This window comes from Numida meleagris, chromosome 9, assembly GCF_002078875.1.
Source record: "Numida meleagris isolate 19003 breed g44 Domestic line chromosome 9, NumMel1.0, whole genome shotgun sequence".
NCBI classification, from domain to species: Eukaryota; Metazoa; Chordata; class Aves; order Galliformes; family Numididae; genus Numida; species Numida meleagris.
Genome location: NC_034417.1, coordinates 2,562,358 through 2,581,260, shown reverse-complemented (window position 1 = coordinate 2,581,260; position 18,903 = coordinate 2,562,358). Strand labels below are relative to the sequence as shown.

The window sequence follows — 18,903 nt, the reverse complement described above, 5'->3', positions numbered from 1 at the left end:
CGGCTCGCGCTGCACGCACGGCAGGCGCCGAACGCAGCCGAGCTCCCGCCCCGCGGAACGCGGGCTGTCTAACTCTATCGTAAACAGAAGCTCACGTGCCGAGACAAAACAGGCAGCGCCGTTTAGGCATGACTAATGATGTCGAAGCGTTTAAAATATTAAAAAGGAACGCTTTGCTTTTTTGAAATTTTCAGTTTCATAACTGATTTATTTCCCCGGTGACGGCAGCCGCCTCGAAAAGGCTCTTTGAACGTTAAAACAAAATACGAAAAAAGGGAAGGAGTACCGCCGATATATATTCCATGTGGGCAGAGTCAGCAGAATCAAAGCCTTGCTAAAATAAACAGAGCAAGCACTATCAAAACACTTTGGAATGCATTCCTTAGCGATCCACTGTCCTCCCCGCTCCTCGACAGAACCATCTGGGCCTGGGCCCACGGCAACCGAGCTGCACCAGCACCTGGGAGCCCAGGCACAGCACGGCACGCTGTGCAGGACCTGCTGCAGGGCTCCTGCCAGCTGCACGGAATGGCGAGGGAAGAACCCTCCGGTCCGTCTGCCTCTCAGCTAACGGCAAAGACTTTCACAGATCCTGTCCTAAAACAAACCCACACCACGTTCAGTGAGCAGTACGTGATGCTCTTGGAAGATTTTACTCTGTGAACCTGGTATATTTCGGAAATTGTCCTTTTATTTGACTCCACGGTAGCAATAATTCACTTACAATCACAGCACTTCTTCAGAACTGAACGATTCTTCAGAATTCAATGTTCAGGTTGGCAGACTGTAAAATCCCTTTCTTAAAAAAAATATTTTTAAAGCAATCTATTCTCTAAATTGCACACTTTTGAATAATTAATACTCCTTTTTTTTCTTTATCTCAGTGTGCCTTTTGGAGTATTTGATCCGTTCACGTGGTTGGACAAAGGCACAGCAGAAGCTGTAAATAACAGTTCTTTGTGAGCTCAAAGGAATGAGAACTTCGTAATAAGGGATAGAAATGTAGAGAGGAAAAGATCTATTTAAATGGCAAACAATTCCAACAAAAATGCATTTGACTTCAAGAATAATGCAAGTTTGCTGTGAAATACATTAGCTATCAACTTTTTAAAAGTCTGTTCCAGTAGTAAATAAAAAAGAGCTACCAGGCACTATGAAAGTTTGGCTTCATTGCTCAAGTCCTGCGTATCTATTTTTACGATGCAGCCCTTTCCAGGATTTCAAGTCTGCTATGTGAAAGCTTTCACTGTGAGACCTATTTTTTATTTTTAGTAGCACTCTGCAAATGATCCACAATGAAAGAAACAATGGGAAGTTCAAAATGTAGTAAAAAATCAAACCGTGAGGGAATTAATAGAAAGCACTTCCCATTCCATTCAGGGCATCCTATCTTAATTGGAAGTCACAACACTAACAGCACCTGAGAATGACGACCTGCTTAGTAGTAAATGATGGCACGCTCAGCAGTAAAAGCAAAAATACTACTGTATAAGCTTGCCTACATTTTATGAGTATCTGATTGAGCAAGACTGTGTCTTTTTGGAACGTTAGCAATGCTGTCAGGAACAGCACGATCACTCCAATAGGAATAATGGTGGAAACACCGAGAGTCTATGGCGGGCAGAACAGCCCTTCATCACTGTCCATTCTGTTAATTCTCATCAAGTGCTGGCATGGAGAACATTATGACGAACAGCAATGCCGCTTTCTCACTGACAAGCTGGGAAACAGGAATATTGAATATGAACAGGAGAAATAGAAAGCACAAAATCTCTGCCGATAGCACCCCAGAGCGAACCCCCGTAAGAGACCGCACGCAGCGTATGAGAAGCACTACCCAACCGCGGTCATTCGGCAGAGACCTAAACCTGCCCCGCCGAGCTGCCAAAGCGGCCTTTCAGTCTTGGAAATCAACTCTTTTTGGGGGCAGATTAGTGACGGCACACGACCCCAGCCGCAGGCGTGCACACGGAAGGCTCCAAGACACTGTGAGATGACCAGTGGGAAGGCGGCCTGCCGACTGGCACACGATGCACGCACTTTGTCTCTTGACTGCAGCTGCGCGGGCAGCTGCTGCCATGGCACAGTGCCGGGCTCCTGCCACCGGACCTCTGCCCCAGGTCACGAGCGCAGAGCAGTGGCAGGCACTGCAGCGTGCTCCCACGGGCACTGCTGGTAGGAAATCCCGCCGCTGTGCTATTCCTGGCACATTTATAGCTGCACGTCCTCTTGGCAATAAATCACAGCTGTTTATAGTCGTGTGCCAGAAAAGAAATGTTGGAACTGCGGAGAAAAGTCAACATTGTATGCTGGCACCCCTGGATGCCAGCACGACTGCTCGTGCAGCAGTGGGGATGAGAAAACTGCAGTGGTGACACGTGGGTTTTCAACATGACCATACAGAGGAGTACTGCCCACAGGCGGGCCCTGCTCCTGAGGGGCTCCGGGCCATGGTTTGGGTTCTGGGGGCCCTGGCAGCCTGTGTGCTGCTAGCAGTGCCAGTCAGCCTCTGTACCCTGAGTGGGATTTGGCTCCACCAGGAAGGCTGCAGGATCCTCCCTCCCTCAGGTTCTGAGCCCAAAACCACAGAAACGTTACTATATATTATGTAATTATAGAATATTTTTGACAGCGCTTTCAACTTTAGGATATTAGAATGTTCCAATTACAGTCGAAAACTGTGGACAGCTTTTCTCTAACCTTTGCCGACAAGTCGAGCCACTTCTTTTTTCTGCTGTTCCACTGAACTGGTGGAACTAAGCTTCCCATCCTGCACCCCCGCCCAAAGGCTGAACAAAAATGGGAACCAACTATTACAAGCATGGCGAGGGAACGAAACAAACAACCTCACAAAACTGAATCATACCAAAGATGGAGGCACCACGTCACACCGTGCACATATCCAGGGCCAGGTTCACACACTCAGAAGTGAAAAGCAAGTGCCAGCCTCTGCCGTGCCAGTGCAAACCTGAGATGCTGTGTGTGATCTGAGGAAATGGGGAGTCTTTTAAAACCGAAGTATTCAAAATCGTTATGAAGATTTGCACTTGGGTTATTTATAAACCATTTTTGTTAGTATGAGAAGTCATGGAGCCCATTAACAGAACAACAATGAAGGAAGCTAGGTGGGGGTTTCCACTGTTTGACAGAGCATTTGCCTTACTTCTGGAAAGATAGAAAGAAAAGGCAGCTTAAATTTAAAAGAGCTCGCTGGGTACCCAGGCACATGAGTACACTGACGTCTGAGGACATGCCTTTGTGGCACACTAGCTTAGCTGTCTTTACAAGGTTGTACTTGGGCACCACAGCTGCCCAATCAAGCTGACAAGAAGCAAACTTAGAATTAAAAATATTAGTTGCAGAGTACACCTTGGCAGAGAGTGAGTCTAATTACGATCAATGTGAGATCAGCATTGTTGCGTGTAAGAAAACAGAACTTGCTCACGGCCGTGTAAAATTAGAGTTTTTTTTTTCTTAAGATGCAACTTCAGCTTTTATTTCCCAAATGCACACATTCATATTCATAGGAATCCCAAGCTCTTCAAAACAGCGTGGAGGGGCTTTGTTTCTTTGAGGGATTCGTGACTAAATGTACACTTGATAACTTCTGATCCCATTTTCCATTTGCCTTACCTGATTATCTGTGTTGTTTACAGTAAAATAGCCCACACAAATAATGACTTCATGTAGCAATCCTTCACAGGTATGCTGGGAACAGTACCACAGCAACGAGCTGATAATATGGCGGAATGCAAGGGACAGCCCTTCCGCACCAACGATAGACTGAAAAAGAGGCAAAGAAACAGAAATTACAGTCAAGCAGCATGCTACAGAAATTACGGGCATCACAGTGATACAAATTTTGGAGGAAGTGCTGACTGCATTCTTGGTTGCAAGGAGATTTTTCGGAGGGGGTTAGAATCAGGTCTCTTATTTCATTCAGTAGCTTGCAGTTACAACTGGACTGTAACACTAAAGCCAGACAAATGAGAGTAAATTCAAACTCCAAAGGGACACAGGAAAACTGGATTCTGCTTAGTTGACATGCAGTGTAGCATTAAGTTGACTGCTTCATTTGACTTACATTATATGTTCCAGGAAAACTTAATGCTAATGATATTTCCTAGTAAGCAGCAAAAGAAAGCACATCATTTTTGCAGAAGAGCAAAATGCATTTTGCATTAATAACTTGTGCTCTGAATGGAATACGAAGATTAATAAGTAATCACTTTGCAAACATGAAAAAAAAAGTTAGAAACATCCAAAAGGAGAGAACACTCAGCTGTAAAGCTTTTTGGGATACTTTTAAAAAGTAGTCAAATCGCTGTAACGTGGAGATTCTGAATTAGATTTTATCTGCACAGCCTACAGCCTCTATTTAATAAACATGTCAAACAGACAGAACGACACAAGGTCAAAGGGGAAAACTAAAGCACAAAGAATGAGCATGACAGTCTACTAACCCTAATGAAACAGCAGTGCAGGCCTGTGAGAAAATCTCTTTCATTTGAGAGTTTTCTTCTTTTCGTATCTTGCAGTCTGCATTAAGTACATCCACATAAATCCCAGTCTGTAGGATAGTTTAGTTTCAGCGTACTGAGAATTTCTACCCAGGAGAAGTAGAATCCTTGAGAATTAAAACAGACTCGGCTGTGGATATTTCTCCATCTCGAATCTCACAAAATCAGGGTATTTTCAAATTCTACCACACAGCCGTGACCGTTTACCACCGTCACGTAAATGCCACGTTCATATGCCACCCTTCTTTAATTAGGGCAGTCCACGCAGGCTGTGACCTGGCACTCTGGGCTAAAACCTCCCCGATAACAACAGGTCAAAGGGCACCCGAGTTTGTGTATAGAAGTTAAACTAATTTTTCAAGGAAACTATGCTTCCTTTTTAGCCAGAATTAATATCAGCTCAGGACCCTGTGTTGTTTCTCACTACCATCTTTCAATTGTTTAGACTGTCAAATTAAATTAAATATATACCCATGAGCCATCTGTGCTAATACAAACTCAAGAATACCAGAGCTCTTCTGTTCATCAAAAAAACCCTGCTCTCCAGTCCTACTATTACGCGATAAAACTACTCCTTCGAGATAACGATCTGGCTGCATAAACCACGCTCCTTCCCTCCGCTGGCTGCTCCCGCCCACAGGGTCAGGACGGGCACTAATTGGCCTCAGGTGTACGTTGGCTTTAACACTACAGAAACGAACCCTGTTACTGCAGAGGAACGGAGGGCTGCTCAGAATACGCGCGTGCCCACCCCTCACCAACAGGAGCGTGCCCACCGTGCCCTAAGACAGCACAGCACGTACTTCCCTGGGTGGACCTCTGCATCAATGCACTGAAGGAAATCACTCACACTGGTTTGCTTCCTAGGACACGTTGTGCAGCAACAAACAAAACCTTCCGTCCCAAACCAAGAGCTACTGGACCTGCTGTAAGAAAGAGCTGCTTTGATTTACAGAAAGAAATGGGAGTTAATGGTGTATGTAAGAGTTGTTCTGCACGGAACTCCAATAAACGGTTTCTGTGCCCCATAAAAAGTAAAACTACTGAGTGCATGGATCCCCCAGCTGCATCTATACAGATGTACACAGTCAGATGTGAGCTGCTTGCTGCAGTGAGCAGAGATGCGAAATAGACTAAAAATCAAAGCTGAGAAATACAAACTGAAGGAGACATGAAATTCTTTATTCCTGCAAAGCTCTAGCTGATTTTAACACATTTCAGATGAAGTCCATGGTGCAGTTTATACACAGATTATACAACGAATGAAACAGAAACCTGACTGAGGAATGGTATGAGGATGATGTTATTAAACGTGTTTAGCAAAGCAATGCTTTCTGCCAGGTGCTGTGTGTTAACAAAACAAAAGCTCTGCCGATTCATCTGAGAAGTATTTTACAGATTCTGAGTATGGCCAAATGATTCCTCTACCTGTAATAGGTAAGAAAAGACTTCTCCCATTTTGATGAATAATAAATTATGAAAAGATAAAGTTTCCATGTTTTGTCAATGAAACTTTACTTCGATCAAAAGTTTAGATACCAAGTGATTTTCAATTTGAGATGTACAGTGCAAGGAGCCACTGAAAGCACTGAAAAATGAAAATTACCGTTGTAATACAAGCCCCTTCTCATCAGAAAAATGTACTTCTTGCTCTTGAAAAAAGTTTCAATAAACATATATAGTTACATATATTTAATAAAAGCCCCCCAAAAGTAAAATATTATGCTGCAAAATTGGGTTTCTTTTTTATGAATATAAGTAGTAATGGATTGAATTCAGCATTTCATGTATTGCACATTTTGGTTAAGCCATAGCCATGAGGTAGAAATAACAATTAGTAATTCTGTGCACAAGCAAACAGACAATTCACAAAATAACTAAGACCCTGGAGACAAAAGTTAGTCCAAAAACACACACAATCATTAATATTTTCACACAAAGCCAAAGCTGTAAAACATCTGTTACCTGGAAAGCAGGCAGATCAAGAACTGCAAAACTATTGAAGAAACGTAAACTCTGGATGGCAACCTGGATTGTGTTCTCTGCATAGCTGTCTTTGGGACTCGCTGTGTTTGGATCTGAAATTGTGCCGTGGAAAAGAACACAGTACAGCATATGCAAGACTCCAACCAGATCCGTAGCCTGAAGAACCGCTGTTAGTCCTGTGGGATCCTGACGTGTGCTGTCAAATATGTTCCAGGATCTGTCAAAGAAACATTAAACCGTCTGAAAAGGGGACCAGCACACACTTGCCCAGGGTGAAGCAGTTGTAAGGCGAATGTTAGAGCACAAGTAAACTGCTAAGAAGGAAAACAGCCCAATGTCTAATAAGTCAAGAATCCGCAATACTTCCACAAAATTATTTCAATAATCTGGGCTCCGTCTCATGCTCTCCTTAATTACAGCGCAGCCACACTCTTTAAATATCTTCCTCCACATCCTGGTGTCTTTGCTTCCAAAATGGGTTCATGATGCCAGTGCGAGACCACACAGAGGCCGGCCAGTTCTCAGGTCAGAAGGCTGGGGGCACTTCTGGGGGCTCCTCACTGGCCGCCCCTCCAGCCAGCAGCCCGCAGCCATCCTCCTGCTCCCCGCAGCAGAGCTGGGTGCACAGCCCCTGCCTCGGGGTGGGCACGGTGGCAGACACGCTGCTGACGACGTGGAAGCAGTTACTCGGACCAGGCAATGCGAATCAAACCGTTCTGCAGGAATTTGAGAATGAGGTGGTTGAGCAGTTAGCAAAACATTACTGCTTATTTCCATCAGATGCTATTATGGAAGATTGTATGGGAGCAAAAGGGAAGTCTGAAACGCTCGAGAGAAATCCTTGGTATCTTTTGGGCATGTGAGTAAACTAGAGAAGGAAGTTTTTGACTCCCTGGTAAATCAGGACAGACAAGCAAACAACTCCAGATGCCCACCTCATCCTCCCACCCAAACTTCCAAAAGCACTTCACACAATCCCCTCAAAGACTTGTACTGTTCCCGGTGTTTTTTTTTTTTTTTCACATTACTAATAATCTAGAAAACGATGCCATGTAGTCACAAGTAGTGAAATCTAAGTCTATTGCTAATTCAGAGGTTAAATGCTGTGCAGAAAACAAGCAAATACAAAATAAAGCACACAAAATAATTCAGCAAGGTTTCACAGAATCACAGAACTGTGGGGGTTGGGAGGGAGCTCTACACATCATCAAGTCCAGCCCCCACTGAGGCAGGTTCCCTACAGCAGCTCACACAGGTAGGCATCCAGACAGGGAATATCCCCACAGGAGATACGTATTTCAAGTCCCAATCTGAACCCTCACGTAAACCAGCTGAACTTCACTACAGAAGCACAGGAGGTCTGTATCAACAACTGCAGGAAACACTGAGACACTGGGATACAACGAGCAGTAACACTGAATATATGGTACATCATCTTTACCTCATATACTATGTTTGCATCTTAAAAAAGAAACAAAGAAATGTCAATATCAGAAGTGACTATATTCTTTTTTTCTGTTATTAAGGAAAAATACCACAGATGATATGATAGATCTAAAAGATAAAGGACAAACTAGGTAAGGATATCTTTCCGTCTTATAAAAACCAAAAGGAAAGGAAAGGAAATGGGAGAACGGAGAATAAGAGACAAACTGGAAACAAGATCCATCTAACACCACCAGTAACTCCGAAGACCTGGGGTTACTACAGAAAGGACTGGACCCTCAGAAGACTGAGAGCACTGCTGCTGACCAGGATCAGCAGGCTTCCCTTGACCAGAAGAGCTCAGTGCAATCCTTTCAGTCCTCGCCTCAGAAGCAGCTTGTATCTGCCTGTGCACCAGGCCAGGTGAACGCAGTCCAGCAGTATTTGGGCTGTACACAGCTCACTCTTTGGCATGCATATCTGCCTTTACCACTGCTCTCTCATTTCCACATTCAGAAAGCAGTTACCACGGATGAATGCTACTGGTTTTTATCAGGTAGATCACCTGCGTAGGGAACGATTTTATCAGAAATAAGCATTTAGGGATACCATTGCTTCTAAATCACTTTCTATGTACAGTCTGTGCATGGCTGATGCTACTGACAATCTTCACGTGCAGCATCCTCTGCTGACGTGCCAAGCTTCTCTTCATGCCCCAGTCCTACTTAAGTGATACCTAAGCTGCACAAAAATCCCATCAAACCACCCAGCCCCTTCACAATGTTTGAAAGAAGCAACCAGCTCTGCAGATAAGACAGAAGAACACAAGGAGGTACTATGCCTGCTCTCCTGTCGGCACCTGGGGTGCTACGTGGGTGCCCCACCAGTGCCAGTCAGCACCGTGGCCATTGCAGGACTCAGCGAGAGCTTTGTGCAGCTGAGTTTATGAAACAGTTTCCAAAACGGGCATGTCTGCTTAATGCTGGCTGTCTTTAACAACCAAGTGGAACTCACGAGGATCCCTAAAGAAGCTCTGCCACAAACCCAGCCACAGCAGTGCTTCAGAAGGCCCCGGCGCAGGATTTGCTCAAAGTACATGCGGTAACATTCGAAACACAGCATGAAGTACAGTTAAATGATTAAAATTATGATTTAACGCCACTTACCTCCTGCAAAAGAAGAAACACGAACAGCTTGTGGTTTGTAACGCTCAACAGTCCTAGCACCTACACTGCAAAGAGTAGGAAAAAAAAAAAAGGGGGAAAAAGTCCTAGAGCTCTAAGTTTGCTCTGGGTGGGGCTATGCAGCACAGCAGTTTACAACCTGAAGCTCCTTTTCCCGTGCCTGGAAGCCGCAGGGTCCTCAGGTGAGCGCGCCGGACCGGAGCGAGCAACGTGGAGCAGGCAGCGGGCCCGCTGCACAAGGCAGGCAGCCGGCAGCTCGGGGCCAGCTCCACGCTCTCCCACGGATGTGTGCTGTGCCTGAGCTGCTCGGCGCTGCCCACCGAGCGGCACTGCTGGTTGCCCAACTGTGCACGCGGCAGCCAGAGCGTGCCAAGCGGCCCGGTGCTGCGCTCCAACGGGCAGCCTGTTTGTTTCCACGGTATCACATGAGCGCGGTTCCTTTCGCAACCGGTATTTTATTTCCATCTTCGCTTTAACCACCGCAGCGAGCAGAAAAGCTATCAGCTGAAAAACAGCCGTGCTCCAACGGCAGCCCCGAATTCATTACTGCACACCACACCTCACGCGGCTTTTTGCGACTCCGTGCAACGAGAAGGTTGACTGATTTTACCCAAGGTTAAAGTTAGCTTGCTTTCAGCTCTCACTCCATCATTACATTTAAACAACTCCATATGAGAAAGCTTATGGAGCTGGATGAAATCCTTTTGCCATTTTGAGTTGCTCCGGAGCAGCGAATGAATCAAAATATACATAAAAAAGTCAACTGTAAAAATGACTCGAAATGCTCGCTCTTTTTTTCCTGCCCCCTCCCTCGGAAGAGACCAAGAATTTTCAAGTCCCACCGCAGGACAAAGCTGTTGAAAAAAGTCATTTTGCCTGCGAGGTTTGGTGGGCTGAAGGAACTGCTGGAAATGTTTATTTTTGATTTTGCCTGTATTACAGTTAATTTGTGTATGAACAGGCTACCGGCTCCTGTTGGTTTTAACTGTCAGTTATAATCACTTTAAGCCTAAACGTTTACAATAAAAAGGTAAAAGACGTTATTCATGACTGGTTTAAAGCAGCAAAGAACACATGTGAGATGTGGGAAAACGGAACGCGGGCCTTTGTGTGTGCTGCTCTGAGCCGTTCTGGTCAAGTCCATAAAACAGCGGATTCCACACGTTTAGCAGATTTTAAAAACCCTTTTAGCCCACCTCAGAAGTAAGCCCACAGAAAGCTCTGATAACTGGCAGCTTATAAGGCTGAAAGGAAGGGAAACAAACAAAACCCACAGCAGTAAGAGGGGACTCCGTCACACAAGGATCTTAGTTTGTGTGTAACTAAAGCTAAGAGTCCGATGGAGGCAACTCCTTTTAATGATCCTATTTAAGGAAGGCTACACGTTAACCTTGTTGGTGAGAGCTGCCAAAGTAAAACAGAATGGACAAAACCCCTCCAGTTACTCACTGAAGGGGAGACTTGCAGGATTTTTTTAAATTTTTTTTACATTGGCTATTATAGGCTAGGGAAAAGGAAAAGAAAGGCTTCCAAACTTTACACCAAGTCTCTATATTTAGCACAGAAAAATAGGGAAATATTTATATTAGGGTCAAACAACCCGCGGGAGTAAAAATAAAGTAAAAAAATGAAATAAAAATTAGTGAAGTGCAGGACATTTCATCATGGGCTGCCATTACGACTATCAGACTCTGCCGTAAAAGACTCCTCCCCCATCAGCAGGGGGTTTATGATTTACAAAAATGTTTAAGAATTAAAAAACGTGGATATACGCATCCCAGCAAAGAAAGATATTATACAGTGGTACTTCATTGCTTAAAGTACACCACTATTTATTAAAAACAGGAATTTAATGCAGCTTGATGAGAAACAGCAGACTCTGCAGAACAAGCATAAAACTACAACTTCTCCAAACTTCAATATGAGCAAACTGTTTATATCTGAAAATATATTGTTTTAAAAACGGACTGAGCTAACAAGCAGACGAGACTCTCTGCGGGTATACATTATAATGTTTGTATATTTGAAATATATACTCCTGATTAAAAACAGGGAGCCAAATGGAAACATGAGTTTTCAAGAGGCTTAGAATATGTTTGTTTTCTTTAATATTAGGATTTAAAAACCATCATCTGTACTTCTTCCTTCTAGATTCTACTATGAGAAAGAAATGTCAAAAAAAGAGGCAAAACAATCATAAAATAGGTATAAGGAGTACTTAGCACCTGCCAAACCGTATTACAAATCTCATTATCAAGCTGCATATTGCTGTATTGTGCGATGGGTGATTTGAAAGTCTTCGGTAATTTGGAGAAGAAATTTCAGTTCATTTGCAGTCCTTGCTGCATCTGCTGTCTGTTGGAAGCAGTGGGAAGCACACCCAGAATTCAAACAGACTTGCATATGATTTGCTATCCAGCAGCCAAAACAAGCATTATCTTAATTACTGTAATAAAACTGAAAAGAAACCAGCCTACTTCCTTGCATATCTGTAACGTGACAGTTGCTGAGTTCCTGGACCAAACCCTCTATCTCTGCAGCTTTCTGCTACTGCAGCTTGTAAAGCAGCTTCATCGGCTGCTGTCTCACACTTAGATGTATCTCAGCACTGCTCCGGGATAACATACAATGGTAACGACTTTGCTACTGTCCTGCTACGATATACCACTTCCCTGCATTATTAAGGGAGCCTGCCGATGTTGTCTGTGTCCAAGTTGACGTCCCAAGAAGCCTCATGATTTGAGGAACTCTCCACACACGACTCATTTCCCTCCTGGTGTCTGTTATTGTTATTTTGCTGTGCTGCTCTTAGGGAGAACGTTCCCTCTCTGTATTATTATTATTGTGGATTAACCCTTACACCGAGCCACTGCTGCTATTTTCCTCTTGTTGTTTGCATTAAATCTGTAGTTTAATGTTTTATTAAGAGCTCTCACACAACAAGTCCATTTGTTTACCAGGAGTTCTACAAATTCCTGACTCACACTGTGGTCTCTGCCTTAGCAGTGCGCTGCATCACGCACCGCAGCAACACAACGCCCCTGGGTGGAAGTGTCAGCACATACTACGAATGGTCACAGGTGAAAGGAGACACTGGCAATATTCCTCCTCAGAGTAAGGACTGAACAGCTGGGACACAAATCTTACATCCAGTCATTTGCAGTGGAAGAAGGGGTATAAATCTGATGAAGATCGGGAGTACAGGAAGAGACAGGAACACAAACAAGATCCCTGCTAGGCAGGGAAAGACTTACAACACATTTTGTTGCTTAGTTTTCACTCCAGCTTTTCGGGAATGGTCAGCCAGGCCAGCATGGCTGTATTGTTATTCGTGCTCCCTGTGCTCTCTGCTTGCTGACCGTTCTCTGCCTTACGCCGACAAGCCAAGCACGCTACCTCATGTGTGTACGTAGCACTCAAGGCCCCCATATAAGCCTAACAACAGTGCAAAGGTACAATAATGAACTCCTCAAGAAAACAAGGCCATCGTCCTGATCACTCCTACTGTTCATCTGGAACTGAACACAAATTGCAGGACAGATTCGTAAGTCTATATGTACCCCTCTTACTACGCATACAGTCTACTTAATGTTTTGCTCTGCTTCTCCTTAATAAAACAATCTCTTCTTTCTTTACTCTCAATGGTAAGCAGAAAACAGCTAAGCATTATCACGGCCACAACTTTTAAGTCTTAGTGTCACAGGGAGCATTCATGTTTTGCTCAGCAAACAGATATTGCTAACCAGACACGCTGCACTTTCACCACACTGACTGAGAGACGATGCCTTACTTTCATCTCTCATACACGCCTTTCTTCAAGCTCTTCAGGGAGGAAACATTTCTCACCTCCATTGCCAGTAATGAATGCTAAATAGAATAAGAGAAATGGGACTTCCAATTGGAGGACCCAAGTCACCTTTAATGATTCTCACTGTATAACAGTTATCAAAACAAGATTCACGTGGGGTTACAAGTTACTAATGTTTTCAACAAATGATCTTTTATGCACACTACAGTGTTTAGAAAACATGCTATCGAACTCACTGCAAAACTTCAATTAAAAGAATCAATCTAGCATTTATTAATCAGTACCAAAAATTAATATTTGAGAAGATCAATATAAAAGTTAAATCTTTTTAAAGACCTTGACCACAAATGAAAAGAAAATCCTCCTCTTATAATAAGTTTATAACATATGTTCAGAATGGATTCCCTCATTTCAATAATTTTTTATGATGTTAAAATTGAGAATCCTTCACTTTATGTTTCTACATTACCAGGATTTTCCTTTACTGTATCTTACTCCATGATTTTGGATTTATTTTTTTTTTTTAAAGTCTACCAGGGGGATAAAAACGTATCCTAGTTTATGTCTCAAAATTTTATCTTTTACTTTATTTAACATTTCATTTAACATTTCATGCTGACATACATACATTATACGATTTGTAGATATTCTCTAATAATTGTTATTGATGTGACATGTTTCCTAAAACCAATCCAACCTGGAGATCTTCACGAATTAAAGGAAACAGAAACAGAGCAGTGAAGGTCCTAATTCCTCTAATCCTAATATCCTTTAAAACAAGGAGGAGGACTCCCTGTCATGAAGGTCCTGCTCGAGACCTGCAGGTGGGCACTTCAGAGAACAGTTTCACAAAGCCAGTATCCAAGCAAACACTGGGTCTCAATTTAGAATCATAGAACGGCCTGGGTTGAAAAGGACCTCAAAGATCATGGAGTTTCAACCCCCTTGCTGAGTGCAGGGCTGCCAACCACTAGACCAGGCTGCCCAGAGCCACGTCCAGCCTGGCCTTGAATGCCTTCAGGGACGGGGCATCCACAACCCCCCCGGGATTTAGAGTTTGGTTTAGAAACATTTTGCTAAATTTTGGAGATTTTTTTGACATAAGTCTTGTAGTGAAGACAGGATGGTCTGGATTGACAGCACTTTCTACACCTGAGCTCCAGAAATATGTACTTTTTGTCTACAGAACAGGCTCTTTTAATTGTTTAGAACTTGAGTTACAGTGCTTAATTCCTGGCCTTCTGGGAATAGCCCAGATTACAGCTGCAGTACAGACTCTACCAGCAGCCTGGTGCCATCTGAACCAAGCGAGGAGGGACACCCACCACTTGGCCAGTTCCAGTTCATAAAGGAGTTCATTGCTGCAGGCACTGTGGAAGATTTGAGAGCCTGGTGGTCCTGGTTCAAGCAGCTTCCTCACAACCAAGTCCTGTCAGCTTCCCACTACGCCAACTCAGGGGCACAATGGGCCCTCTAAAAACTGCACAGTATGAAGAGCACATATAGCCTAACACGTTTAGCACAGAATCACAACATTTTATATGAGAAATAACAGCCTGAGTTGGTTTCATCAGAAAAACAAAACAAATGGCGTGCCTCCACCATCAAGGGGCACCAACAAGTTCCTTACCCCGAGACATTACTTCAGGAGATGAACTTCAAATTGCTCTTGCAACAATGGGGAAAGCCTGGAACACTAATACCTATTTTGCAAAACATTTTGTGCTACAGTGACAGAGAAGTGATACTACTTACTAGATTTTTTTCCCTCTGGATAAGAGCTACAAATGCATTAAGAACAGAGTGGTTAGTTTGGTGCTCAAGCACGGGGAATCAGAAATACTGGATTCTGACCGAACAGGATGCCCTGCTTCCTACTGCTAGTAACCACAAATGAAAGAGCCATCTGTATTTCTCACAAAGAGAAATGCCTTTAGCGCTGCAGATCATGTATCACACAAAGTGTATTACTGTATTGTGACATATTTAAGAATTCAATAAATTCAAACTGTTTCTGCCATCTCGATCTGTGTTTGGCAGCAGCTTTTTCCATTTAAATCACCTTGAACACTAAGGAACTCCTTGTGTACGTTATGTAACATGGCAGAATCACACTGCATTCAGTTCTTCAACAGGAGTGTGCTTAGGTGATTAAAGGCATTTAAACTGCCTGCCTGATCAGTTACAGCATAGCTTTCATCTAGAAGTGAAAGACAACAGTTCTGGAATCAGTTCATTTCTCTCATCTCTTTTCATGCTCAAAGGAACAATCTAACCTGGAAACAGAGAGCAATCAGCACCTTTGGATAAACTCAGCAGCACTGCTGTTCTGTAACAGTTGTAAGATCAGATATATCTTGGTGTGACTGTGAGGAAAAACGCTCAACTCTCCAAAATTCTTAAGTTGCTACAAGACACAGATATTCTTGAAAGAAATACTTGCATAGCATAGTACTGTATTACTTTGGGGAGCAAAAATCTTTACCATTTTGGGTGAGACATATGCCTGCTTCAGAAATTGCAAATATTATATTACTCAGACTTGTAGCTAGAATTATTATTCCACTAAGAGAAAGGTGAACGTTTTTAGTACACGTTTGACTTTTGGCAGCGCTGTCCTGGAATGTAAAATGCCAAGTTGGCAGCTTTCATGAAGGGAAATTTCAGTAAGTTGGGATGGTCTCTTTGGGCTCATATTTCTTGCAGTTCTTTTTCCATGTGCCTGTGTCCTGGAGTTACCAGAGACAACTCTTACCTGCAGCCTTGTTTAATTCATGTTTTCTTAACTCTTGCTCTTCAACATTAGCATCCCTTCAGGCATTCACTGTCAAGTTCTGTCAGCACCGTCTTACCCCGAAATATGTAGCAGTCTAATGGTGGTAGGTTTTAGCATGCAGACTCTGAAGCTCTGAAATTGACTTTGACACCTAGGCTGTCCAAGGCTGTAGACAGAGCAGCCCAGATTTGCCAACAGAAACATGTCACGTGCTCATCCCCCTCAGCCCTGTCTAGGTTACACTAATGAGCGTTTTGCATTAGAAAATTCCCTGACAAATCCAGTTATACTTTACATAAATATAATTCCCTTACTGATAGCAGTATCTTAAAGATCAAGAACTGAATTCAGCTACATAAATGATGAAATCACTTAAGAGTTGATTTCAGTTGAAAGTAAAATACTTCTTCAAGTCCTTAGGACTTGACACTAAAGTTCAGTAGTAATAAAACCCTCTCTGTGATGATGAGTAAAGGAGATACAGCTTGCAGTTCTGATAAATGACTGACAAGAATCAAGACTCAGTGCAGGCAACTAATTACAGTTCAATGGTGAAAGGGTGAGCAGAGCTTCTCTACTGGTTTTTACAGTGTGACTAAGGACCGGTGCTATTCAATCACCTCACCTCAGTGCTTGCTACCACAAATGCAGTGTTGGCTGGAAGTTCTGCTGGCTGCTGCCTGGTGAACATAATAGAGATGACAGACCAAGTGCACCTACCTTCCACTGACCGCAAAACAGAGCTGACATATTCCATGCAACAGTGCTGTGGCATTTTGTAGAAAAGTTGCTATTTTTGGATTCTCATCAACAGGGCCTTGAACGGAGAGGAAACAGCAACACAACTTGTCTATCAATCCTATGTTCACCACGTAACTGGAAACAGATGAAAAACTGTATTAAAAAATAGTCCCGTGACGGTTTTTGATGACTTTACAAAGAACGGAATTGCTGATTCTCTGCTATCAAACCGTATAAAATACAGGCTGTGGTTTCTTAAAGGGTTCAATAAAGCAGTTCAAATTACAACAGCTTCAGGTCTGGAGCTCGGTAACTATCAGTAGTTCTTGTTAAGATAACTGTCTGTTGCACGATAATTTGTATTATACTGTACGAAGAAAGATGAATGTAAGTGTTTATTTTACCATACTGCTAGAGGACAATGGAATTTTGCCATAGTTAAATGATTTATAACAGTCTTGATAGCTCTGCAGCAGCACAATTTCTCTTTAGCATAAAGAGACAAACTTTGTAGAACACACAAGTTCAAGAAGACAATGACGTTACCCAGATAACCTTTTATTGCAATACGTATATCATAACAACCACTGCACAGCTTTTTGCTTTCTTTTTTTTCCTCTTTTTTTTTTTTTTAATCTTATGTGCAACAATTAAGAGACTAAAAGAGCATGCAGGTCACCTCCTTCCGCTATCAGGAACTCAACCAGGACTCAGTGCAGACAAAACCATGCTAGTGCGTTTATTTTTAAGCCAAAAGGCTTATTTTTTTTTTTTAAATCAAACATGAGTAGATCACATCACTAACCTCCCTACTGCTGAAGATTCTTAGAATTTCTAGGAGCTTGGAAACTCCTGCCAAAAATCTTACTGTTTACCCCTGTACACTAACACCAACCTCTCTCTGTCTACACCAGTTTCTCTCACACTTCAGTCATTATCAATTCCACTTGAACTGTGGAGACAGGTTTTTTTTTCCCCATGTCATTTTACTGATATCACCTAACTTTACATACTTCCCTCTCCTGTCACACACATGCAGTTTCTGAGACTTTATCTCTTCGGTTCATTCTCCTATGTCATATCAGCTTTGTTCGTGGAGACAAACTTCCAGCTTCCATCAACTCCTTGCTCTTTTTCCTCACTTTCTTTGTACTTCCCCCCTCTCTACCCGTACCAACTGGAAGAAACCTCTTGTCAAAATCAGGATTGTTTTTATATTCTGTGACGCAACCTGACTTAGGAAATGAAATTGTTTTCAGACACCATCACCTCATTCACTGATTTTACACTGACATTCTGCTCTGCGCCATACAATTTTTACCATTATTCCATCCCATCAGCTGCTCTGCCTACCTGCTTGTCAAGCCCACTCGTTAGAGATTGTGCTTTAGAGTGAGCCTCAAGATGGGAATACCCCTGTCTGTGTGTTTCTACAACATCAAGTACATCCTGACTTGAATGAAGCACGGCACATTATTAAATAATGGTTGTAGTAAATAATAACGTTTCTAGTAAATAATTAATCTTGAATAGATAATGATCGCCTCAGGAGCTGTACAAGTATCCATTAAAAATAACAATTTCCTCCCATATCTTACAGTCTGATTTTGAAAAATCTGGGACTATTAACATTGGGGAAGAAAGTCTCCACTTTTCAGACAGCCTTCCTGCCCAAAGACTAGCCTCTCTTCGGGTCCAGAAGCTAGACTTCCTGCCAAAGCTTAACCTGCTGACACAAAGCTTTTGGAAACAATGAAAGTAATTAAGAATAAAAATACGCCGTGTATAAAGCAAAGATGTCAGACTGCAATATGAAAGACTGCGATCTCCTGAAATATAGCAGTGAAAAACTGGATAAAAGGATGCATAAATGCTATTAGTTGCAAACTAATTGCTTGGGTAAGTTTGATTTGTCTGTTCTGTTTAGCAACATGAGAGGCTACCAGCATGTTTCCCTGCAGATTTTGATCTAAGCAGCCCACTTGGTCACACCAGTGATAAACAAGCTCTCCAATATTAGCAGAGTAATTCCAGGAACAGAGCTGGGTGTTAGATACATCACAGTCGCAGAGAAATGCTGAGTGCTGGAAATCTCTCCATGATATAGGAAGGAAGAGGAAGAAGGAGAAAATAAAAATGCAGCTAATACTGACAGATGATTACTCACTAAAAGGCAGAAGTATTCTGGGCAATGCTCTTTTTGTTTTTTTACCTCGGAAGAATAACTGACTGACATCTACAAGATGTGTTCTTTGTCCGCCTTCCTTTACACCCACACCTGGACACCAAAGGGCGTCAGCGGCCGCTTGTTTCAGCAGAAAAGAAATGGATGTGTTTTCAGTCTATTGGAATTATTCTTTAAGGTCATCTGGAGACAATGGAAAGACACATGAAGCGCTCCCTACCTCGAAGCTGAGCATACAGACAAGTGGAATGCCAAAGCTCTAATCTAATGTCTCCATC

General features: G+C 42.8%; 1 protein-coding gene across 5 annotated transcripts in view; it reads right to left on the bottom strand.

Moving 5' to 3' along the window:
• The window catches only part of SCAPER (S-phase cyclin A associated protein in the ER), a 151,994-nt gene that overhangs the window by 15,562 nt on the left and 117,529 nt on the right, over positions 1–18,903 (bottom strand). For all 5 annotated transcript variants that reach the window (XM_021407002.1, XM_021407001.1, XM_021407003.1 and 2 more), the window contains exons 26-28: positions 16,420–16,575; positions 6,486–6,723; positions 3,634–3,783 (exon numbers count right to left, since the gene is read on the bottom strand). In XM_021407002.1, coding sequence (XP_021262677.1) covers positions 3,634–3,783; positions 6,486–6,723; positions 16,420–16,575 — 544 coding nt within the window. The remainder of the gene's footprint in view (positions 1–3,633; positions 3,784–6,485; positions 6,724–16,419; positions 16,576–18,903) is intronic.